The sequence below is a fragment of the Camponotus floridanus genome, unplaced genomic scaffold (genome assembly GCF_003227725.1).
Source record: "Camponotus floridanus strain SB8 unplaced genomic scaffold, Cflo_v7.5 scaffold52, whole genome shotgun sequence".
Taxonomy (NCBI): Eukaryota; Metazoa; Arthropoda; class Insecta; order Hymenoptera; family Formicidae; genus Camponotus; species Camponotus floridanus.
In genome coordinates, this window is record NW_020229681.1 from 1,449,175 (window position 1) to 1,460,608 (window position 11,434).

General features: G+C 21.9%; 1 protein-coding gene across 1 annotated transcript; it reads left to right on the plus strand.

Moving 5' to 3' along the window:
- The first annotated feature begins 206 nt into the window (after window positions 1–206).
- LOC105247951 (aminopeptidase N-like) lies at window positions 207–10,583 on the plus strand. Its single transcript, XM_025412542.1, has 10 exons — window positions 207–329; window positions 1,920–2,448; window positions 4,014–4,487; window positions 5,535–5,718; window positions 6,019–6,172; window positions 6,525–6,606; window positions 7,433–7,836; window positions 9,452–9,732; window positions 9,954–10,150; window positions 10,283–10,583. The coding sequence occupies exons 2-10, from the start codon at window positions 1,943–1,945 to the stop codon at window positions 10,581–10,583; spliced, it is 2,583 nt and encodes an 860-aa protein (XP_025268327.1). The 5' UTR covers window positions 207–329; window positions 1,920–1,942.
- Window positions 10,584–11,434: the final 851 nt, after the last annotated feature.

Genomic DNA, 11,434 nt, shown 5'->3' on the forward strand with positions numbered 1-11,434 from the left:
GAGAATTAAAATATATAATTCTTTGATTGTTCATACTCTTGAGAAAAATTACGTTAAATTTAAAAACACTATGTATCGATTTGATTACATATCGAGTTTTTTGATTATGTTTAGGACTAAGGGAACAATTGTACATGACCTTATTATCTGATTATATTAGATACAATGTGAAAGTTTTCAAGTTAGTCTTCGGTGAGATCTTCAGAAGTGGTAAGATCGCGATTACGCATATATATGTAAAAGTAAGTAAACTTGAGGATAACATGCTGATTACAATTTATTTCAACAAAATTAACATCTTAATCCGCCACAATTTTAATTACAATAAGGTAAGTTACTGCAAAAAACAATTTACACATTTATGAAAATATAAAATATACACAAATATAGTAGAAAATACAATTTAAATTAATATAAGAAACATGTTTAATGAGCAAAAGTGTAACAATTTGAATTAATTATAAATTTAAATAATTTTAAATCTAAAATTCGAACTAAAAAGACTTTTTTGGGGAATTAAAATATATATGTTTTATATATATGTTTATTATATATGTTTATTATATATGTTTATATATATGTTTATTAAAATATATATGTTTTATATATGTTTATTATATATGTTTTATATGTTTTTATATATGTATATAAAGAGAAAAAAAGGGAAGGATATATTTCATAATATTGGTAATATTTAGTGATATTTATAGCTTTTATAAATTACAAAATCACAAATAAAATAGATTACATTTCGATATACATTTCAATATACATTTTGATAATTGTGCTAAATATATCTATAAAATATTATACCTTATAAAATATAATGCTTGGTAAATACTCATTTCTTTGTTAATAAAAATGTATCACGTTAATACATAAACAAAATAAGCGCTAGATTCTAGTTTGCACTTGATTTTTTTCTGAATTTGATAGTTATAAGGCGAAATTAAAAGAAAATGGAAATATATTGTTTATATATATATATATATATATATATATATATATATATATATGACTAATAATAGCAATTGAAAAAACATATAGCACAAGATAAATAAATAATTTCGGTTACATATAAGTCAAATGGAAGAATGTTAAGTTTAAATTAAACGACTTTTTCAAAATGTCAACAATACATTGTATACAACATATAGGCAAAACTTTATAAGTACATGATTCTTTCTTTCGAAACTAAAATATTTTATTAAATATTGAATACTAAATACACACATTTTTCTTTTATATTTATTTGCAATTTTCTCATGTTTAGGGAGACTTGAAAATACTTCAAAAAATTTAATAATAGAATTGGGCAAATATATATTTGTGGCTAAAACAGCTAATAAACCAATGAAATATTTCACTTAAAAAATTAATAAAAGAGTTCTCGTCAAAACTAGATTAAAAAATGCGAAAGAATAGTAATTTGACTGCTTAAATATTAAAATAGATATCAGATAACAAATTGAAGTAGAAAATACAAAAAATGTTTCAATTCAAATAAATTGATGACCTATATTAGTTTAAGATCTTTGTTTTAATACATGATTAAACATAATAAAATCGTTTTTAAAATCATGAATAAGTTTGATAAGTATTATTTATTTAGAAACTTTATAATGTAAAAGGGAAAGAAATATTTTGAAATACAAATTTTTTATTAATAAGAAAGAGATTTTGAAATAAAGAATTAGGTACAAAAATTAAATTCTCTAACTTTTAATTATCATTAAAGATTATATTAGAGATTATAATGAGACATTTAAATGTAAATACATATAAAAAAAGCATAATATTGTGAATGTTGAAATGATTAAATTTAAATTAATAAAATTATACACATAAGATATAAAGAACTTTGATTTTAATGTAATATACTTTTCTTATTAAAGAAGAAAAATTATTTTTTTCTACAGATTTCTGAAATAAGAGAATCGACATGATTTTCCTTAAATTGTTTCTTAACATATTATTATATACGTTAATATTCATCGGTGCGACAGCATCTTTTTCTGAGGAGAATTCAGAAACTGACTTGAGTTTGACAAATGCATATCGTTTATCAAATAATATAATACCGTATCATTATAATATTGAGATATTATGGCCAGATTATCAGCCAGAAATAACAAATTTCATTGGCAAATGTAAGGTTTACGTCAAAATTAATCGCGCAACGTACCGCATAAGTTTGCACGCCCAAAAACCACAAATAAATATAACTTATGCAATTTTGAAAAAAGATATAAATTTAAGTAAAGAGGAAATATCCTATATCCCAAAGAATCAGATGACATATGACAATGAAAGTCATATTCTCGACTTTTATTTTACCGAAGATATACCAAGTGGAAATTACTATTTTATTATGGAGTATACTGGTTTATTAAATGATAATGAAAACATCTTTAAAAATTCTTATGTAAACAACGCAGGAAATAAAATGTAAGTAATAAATATAATAAAAATGTTAAAAACATATATGTTTTAGCATTATATAAATATTATTTTTTTATTTTAGATTAAAATCTTCTTCGAATTTTATTGCTTATTGTTTGTTTATTGTTACATAGTACGTTACATTAATATTACGTATACTTTCTTTTTCCAAGATTTAAATATTGTATTTTGAGATATATATGTTTGCATGTGACAGAGAAAAAAAATTATGACGATATTAAATAATTTTAATTTTAAATATTTTAGAATGCTACTTATATTCAATTCATTATTAAACTACATATTTTAGACTTATTGGAACATGTTGTAATATAATTGAGTATACTACTAATTATATTGCATAAATATATGTGTGTGTGTGTGTGTGTGTGTATGTGTGTGTGTATGTGTGTGGCATAATATAAAAGTATTATAAAAATAATAAAAATAAAGTATATGTTTACTTTACGTCACACAGTTCGAAAAATTTTTATTTTCAGATATGTTGTAGAGGACACGGTGTATTACTTAGGAATGTATCCTCTACAACATATGTGAAAATAAAAATTTTTCGAGCTGTGTGACGTAAAGTAAACATTTATCAAAAATAATATTAATTTCATAATAAATTATGTTGAAATATTATTCTTAAAAAAAAACCTTTAATTTTATAATAAAGCAATGTAATATACAAGTAATTTTATCGAATAAAGATATGAATATTATAACAAATAAACTAATGTACTAAAATAGTATTTAACCAATAAAAGACATCTAAACATTTTCCATAGTATTGCATTATTCACAAGATTCAATTATACTCTTTACTTTATATTAACTTTTAATGCAATGATTAAATTTTTTCTGCATACAGGATGTTTTACAGGATATTTCAACAGGATTTTTAACTCTTTCATTAACTCTTACTGCTCAAATATCTCGAAAACTAGGCCGGTAAACAAAAATATTTCAAATAAAAATTATAGAGTTTGAAGGAGGAGAAAAGATAGGGATATTAATTTCAGCTCAAGTGTCATGTAAAGATCACCCTAATTTTTTTTAAATGGGATTACTTTAATTTGTCTATATAAATCGATTCCTTAAAATATTCCATGTAAAAAGTTATAAAGATAAACTAGCAAAAAATTGAATAGTTTACGAGATATTTTAAGTTGACATAATTTTACATAAACTATAAAATATCTCGTAAAGTATTTATATTTCGATTAACTTATCTTAATACTTTTGTGTACAATAATGAAATCAATCGGTGTAAAGAAACACATAATTATTCTTAAGTAAAAATATAAATTTGCAACAAGTAGCTACACATTCTTTTTAAGAACAATTACATGTGTCCTTTTACCTTCATATGACATTAGCGTCTTACACTTAAACACAAACTAATATCCCTATCCTTTCCCCTCTTTAAATTCTACAACTTTTATTTGAAATATTTTTGTCTACCTCAGCTTTCGAGATTTGAAATGTAATAGTCAAAGAAAAACCATCAAAAAAACTTGAAGTATTATGATATTATTGTTAATGATATTATTGTTAAAATGTTGTAGATGGTTGTACGCAGCGCAGGCAATTGGCGCTCGACAAATATTTCCGTGTTGGGATGAACCAGAATTCAAAGCAACTTTCAACCTTTCGATAAAACATCATAAACAATACATAACCTTATCGAATATAGATTGGAATGTAAATGAAACAAACACTGATTTTATGAATACCAAAATGCACATTAATATCACTTCTGAAATGTCTACCTACCAAATAGCATTCTGTTTACTATCAGATGAATGGTTCAAAATAATACTTTCTTTTTACTTGAACAGTGCAATTAATTTTCCTATGATAATTGTATGGAAAAGAAATTCTGATCTTCAAATATCATTCGCAGAAGAGATTATTGTTAAAACTATAAAGTCTTTTAAAAATGATTGGAAAAACTTAAATGAGATTTCGATAATCCAATTTGTCTTAATGCCAGGTTTTCAACATAATGCCATTGAAAAAAGGGGTCTTATTTTTGAAAGGTAATACAGATAAGTAAAATAAAACATAATAATAATAAATAAAATAGAAGATAATAATCTATTTTAAAAAAAGTAATTATTTTTTATTTTATAATTAGAAATTTTTAGAAGAGAAAAAGTATATACATTTTATACATATTTTCATAATGAGAATAATATTACTAAATGATAACATAAAACATACTTTATTATAATAAATTATATTATAACATATTATATTATAATATAACGTACATGTATATAAAGTTAATAATTTTATATAAGAATGACATATTTTTTTTTATTCGAATAACATTAAATTATGGTTCCAAATATAATTTTTAATTTTAATTTTGTTTTTTTCATTTATATATTGTAATATCTATTTAAAATGAAACAATAAAATTTAAAAATTGTCTCAAGATCTGTTGCAAAAATTTATGACGTTCTACATTCTAAATAATTATTAAAAAGATAATAAGAAAATATATTTAATCAATAATACTTCAATAATATTAGAAATGTTCATGACATAAATGTGAACTCTGTTTGCAATTAGTTTTGTTATTTTGAAAAAGAAAATATTTTACGAGGCATTTTACCAAAAATAAAATATTTTGTAAAATATATTAAGCTGCCATATTAAAAATAAAAGATGAAAGTAAATTATTTATTTATTTCGACATTTATTTTTACAATATACACAGTAAACTTATAAAAATAAGATAAAAAATCATATGTTTTCTCTCATTTCAATAAACTAAATGGCAAGTTTATGTACTAATTTTATTATATGTATATGTATGTATGTGCGTACGTTTAGTTTTCCTATTTAAAAATAATCATAAAATAATCATAAAAAAATAATTATAAAAAATAAATTTCTTCTCTACATGATTTTCAAAACAAAAATCTGTTCGACAATACATTTTCGCGCATCTTATTCGCGTATCTTATTATTAGTTTCACTACATATATTTCATGTATAATGCATATTATAGAAATAAAATCATATTATATATTTGAAATAAAGATATTTTATTTAATTTTATAATAAATAATTTTTAGGGAAACAGCTATTATGTATGACAAAGAAGTAGATTCTTTTGCGCACAAAATTGAAGTGGCATGTCTAATAGCATGCCAAGTGGCATATCAATGGTTTGGTATTACGGTCAGTCCATCCTGGTGGTCATACCATTGGTTGAATCAGGGTCTTGCTACGTTGCTTGGAATAGAAGTTCTTCATAAGGTTCCTTTTTATATGTTTATGTAATATTATTTCGCTTATATGGAATTGAACATAAAATGCTTGTTCCCAAAAAATTTAACATTTTATTATACAATAAAATAAAATTTATTATAAAATATTATAGTATAAATAATTAATCATCTAAATAATTTATATTTTTTAAAACACTTAAAATATACAAAATAATTTAATTAATATAATTATATATACACTTTTAAACAAAATAATATAACATACAAACAATGTATTTCTTTGATCAAAAATTCTTTGATTCGATTACATTAAGCTTTTTGTTATTAGAATTTTGTGGATATTCCGTCGGATCTATTTGTAGTACAGATGCAACAAGAATCTCTCCGTTTAGATGATTATTCTATTATGGAACCTCTTGTATCAGAGATTAATAAGCCCACTGAAATTAATTCACTTTTTTCTTTTTCTTATTATATCAAAGGTAAGATTAAATAAATAATAAACGATTGTCCATAAAATCTTGAAAATAAATGTCATGAAACAATAAGAAAATTAAAACAAATTTGCTTTCTCACAAATTACTTACATACTAATTTTTTTACAACAAAGAAATATAAAATTATAACAAAAAAAGTACAATGCAAAACTATACTTATTGCACAGAAAAAAGACATAAGAAAAGAGATTATTTAAGATTTATTTATTTAATATAAACCTATATTACTTGGTACACAAAAATCAGATATGCTTCTGGCAAATATAGATGGATTCTGAAATAAATTTAATATAAACATACACACATGTATTTTATAATATGTTTGTTTTCGTTGTAGCACCTGCTATATTGCGTATGTTGCAATATGTTCTCAGTGATGAAATATTTAAGAAAGGCATTGAGAAATTTTATAAAACACAGTAAGTAGTGTAATAATTATACATATATTATAGAAATAAAAACATGAATAAATGAGTCTTTAGTAATACAGTAAGAGCAAAACAAAATACAGAATGCAAAAGTGAATTTTAAAAAATTTAATTATCTATATAGCACTACTTTTTTATATTTAATATTATCTTCAATAAGTCAAATTAAATAATTGTTTTTTCTGACTTTTAAAAATATTTAACAATTCTTTTATGTGTGAGGCAAGCCATTAATTAGTTTTAGACATTACAAAATGGGATTCATAAAATTATTTTAAATTTCTACATTTTATAATACATTTATATAATTGTATTACCAAACATTCGGGCCGCTGTATTTGATGATTATATTTCTGATTTCTTTAATTTGTTTTCTACAACTTTTTATGTCCATTTGAAAAAAGAGTTCTTTTGAAATTGAAAATTCTTTGACTATTTGATCATTTAATAAAAATGATTTCTCTCATAATTTCAATGATTTTCATTATTATATTCCAATGTGATAATTAATTTTAAATTATTATAAATTAACGTGTTTTGATTTCCATATGTTATTGGTTATTCAGCTACACTTCTCGTTCATATTTTGATATATTTTATAAGCTCGACAACGTCGATCAAGGATAAATCTGAATAAAGAATTATATAAAAGTAGTATAATATAGTATAAAACATGTTTCGTATAGAAGTAGAAAGTAGAATAGTATAAAGCTCATTAATATATATATTATTTAAATAATAAATCTATATATTTTTCTAAATTAGAAGAAATCTATTTTTATTGCAGTCAGCAAAATATATAAAATATTAAATTTAGTATGTTTAGATCTGCAACGCTCGATAATTTTTACAATGATATGCAAATTGTCTATGATAGAGAAAAAAAATCCTATATGCAGGATTTTATTATAAAAGATATGATGGATGCTTGGATAAAACAAAAACATTATCCTATACTGAAAGTTATAGTAGAGTATAATTCTTATTTAATAATAAAAATAGAAAATTATAAGAGTTTAGATAAGAAATATAATTGGTGGATACCGATAACAATAACTAAACAGACAAAATTTAATTTTAAAATATCCACGATTTGGTATCCAGATGAAATACCATGGTTCAAAGACACACCATCTGAAATCAACCCTCATACTCCCTATTTTTATCGACATATTTCTATCCAACAGGATAAGTGGTATATAATTAATTTACAACAAATTGGTAAATACAAATTGGCAATTTTATAAGAATTAAATGTTTATTAGAAATAGTTAATCTTACTCTTTTTAATGTTTTAAATATATATATTTATATTTATTATTTATACAAATTCAGAAGGTTTTAAATATTAAATAAACATTATTATGCGCAATAACAGAAAGCAAAATCAATCTTAATTAATTGTTTTAATTATTTTAATTATTAAAATTAGAGTATTAAAATTAGAATATTTTACATTTTAAATTAAAATGTGTTAATTGGTTTTATTTTATTTAATACGCAAAATCTCTCAACGTGCCATTATAACTATACAAAATTCTATTATGTATACTATACTTTATATAGGCAATATATATCTTATTTAAAATCTAGTTTTGTTAGTTCGTCAGTTTAAGCTTTGTGTTGCTATATTTTACTTAAAAAAAAGAGGTTCTGTGCTATTAAAATAATCATTTAGAAATAAACTATTAAGCTGAAATTTTATAATAATAATAATAATATGTCGATATATGAAGAGGTCAACTCAATTCTCCCATGTTTAAAACGTGAAAACTAAAATCTACTATATCATATGGACATGTTTGTGTGTGTGTGTGTGTTCTGTATGTATACTATATATATATATATATATATATATATATATATATATATTTATTTATTTATTTATTTATTTATTCACATTTATACATTTTTTTAAATAAGAAATATCTAAAATTTTAAAATATCATAATTATTAATTGAAAATCTGTTTTGTAAATAAATGTTTTAATATGTAATAAATGTATTAATATGTGTACAAACACATATTAAATTATTAAGCTGAAATTTTATAATAATAATAATAAGCCGATACATGAAAAGGTCAGCACAATTCTCCTATGTTTAAAAACGTAAAAAATAAAATCTAATATGTCATATGGATATAAGTGTGTGTGTGGTGTGTGTGTGTGTGTGTGTGTGTGTGTGTGTGTGTGTGTGTGTTCCGTATATATATATATATATATATATATATATATATATTTATTTATTTATTTGTATTTATTTATTTATTCATATTTATATATTTTTTTATTTAGTAAAAAATATATAAAATTTTAAAATATCATAATCATTGAATACTTTGTAGATAAATGTTTTATTAATATGTATAAGTACATATCTTTGTATCATACATTCAAAGATAATAATTTTGACAAGTTTTAATATTACTTTATTTTTTATATACAAAATTATACAATATATACAAAATTATAAATATTTCTAAGCCTTATAATTATGTAAAGAACGAAATGGGACACAGAAACTTTTATTAACATTTAGCAAAAATAATATAATATGTAAATAAAGGGAATATGTTACAAATATAATGTTACATGTGACAAAGTTTCTATAAAATTAGTCATTTGTTATATAGAATCAAAATTTATATAACATTTATCTTAAATATTTTACACAGATTTTACTTTATAGAAATAATTAATTATTCCTGATTTTAGTAGAATAATGTTATATTAAATAATATAAGAAAAGGAATATAAAATTTGGAAATGTTTTAATAAATTTAATGAAGAAAAGTGTTATATTAATAGACGAGAACTTTTTTTATATGCAACAGGATATTATCGTGTTAATTACAACCTCAAGAATTGGCAAAATATTGCGAAATATCTGAATTCTGCGGAATATACGAATATACATGTTCTTAATCGTGCTCAAATTATCGATGATGCATATCATTTCGCGATGAGAGGCACAGTCAACTTTTCTATATTCTTGAATCTCACGGAATATCTATCGCGAGAGACAGATTATGTCGCATGGTATCCTATGTTTAAGATTCTCGAAGATATATCAAGAATCTTTCCATTTCCAGATAAAATATTTAATATTTTCAAGGTAGACTATTATAGATGCTTCGTGTAAAATAATTTAAAAAGATTGAAAAATTGTATAATATTCTATCCACTTTCTATTAAAGTGAAAAGGTTTTATTAGTATAATACTAATTTACAATTTTTTTATATATAACTAGTAAAACTTATAATACTGTATAATATTTATAGTATTATATTTGTATTTAGATTCTATTTATAATATTATATTTTTATTATTGCTAGACGAAAATCTTGAACAGTTTGAATGGACTTCTTCAAAACATCGATTATGATAAAAAACCTAACGAAAAATCTGACGATTTAATTGACTGCTTAAGGCAGGAAGCTAGTAAATGGGCATGTATTCTCGGTGAACCAAATTGCGTGAAAGCAGCCGAAACTAAATTGCACCAACATCTCATAAATCCTAAAACGAACAAGTAATTTTTCTTACAATTTCAATCTTCCTAATTAAATTTTTCCTTCTGATATATTAATAAATAATAAATCCTTTTTAAAACTATAAACTAAATTCTTCTAACAGATTTTTAACTTTCTTTTTAATATCACAGACTTTTGCCGTGGTGGAGACATTGGACGTTCTGTAATGGTTTAATGATAGCGAACGATAGTATTTGGTTCGAAGCATGGAAAATACATTCTTCTAATCCTAATTCAATAACTTCAAAATTCCTTGCTTGTTCCGATAATTCTGCTATTATTATCAAATATACAGAAATGTTATTCAATGATTTTAATACAAAAATGAGAGGTAACTTTTTAAATGATATTCTTTATATTATTGCGAAACGTGCAAACAATAATGAAACGCTTGACACTATATTAAAGAATTTAAAGGAAATACCCAGGTAATATGTGTGATACTTTTATAAATTCTATTCATAATAGTATCTTTATATGTTTCATATAAAAATTGTTATATACATTAATAATTTTTATTTTTTATCTATAGAGAATATATTGTTGCAATATTAATTAATATTATTAATCATGTGTATTCTGAGGTACAACTTAATCAGGTAAATTTAGTAAATTTGAATATTATATATAAATTATCGATACTTTGTAATATACGTGAACTGATTTACAAACTAATTGTTAAATCTATTTATAAATATTGCAAAAATTTTAATTAAATAACTCTCTTGTACTGTTTATACTGAAAATGCAAAATTAAATATTATCTGATTTAAAGATAACGCACGATTAAATCATTAACCATTAAAAATAAAATATTAAATATATAAATATATAAAATAAATATTTAATATATAAATATGTTTTAGATAAAAATGTTTGTAATTATGTTTAACGAAAAAATAAATATTGGGCATATTTTGGAACAACAATCACTTTTTAATCAATTTAATAAAATATTAAAGGTAAATTCTTTTAAATCGCAAATATCTTTATTCAGCATTATAATGCATTATAATTATTGCATTATATTCTTTTGAAGAAAATAATTTATTATTTATTAATGTATTTATTAATCAGTATGTAGTTATTTTACGTTGATTGGTTTTAGGTAACAAAAATTGACGAATTAATTTCCTATCTTCTGAAAAAGGTACAACTGATTTATAAACTAATTGTTAAAACTATTTATAAATATTGCAAAAATCTTAATTATATAGTATAACTATCTTGTAATATTTATATTGGAAATGCAAAGTTACATATTATCCGATTTAAAGATACGA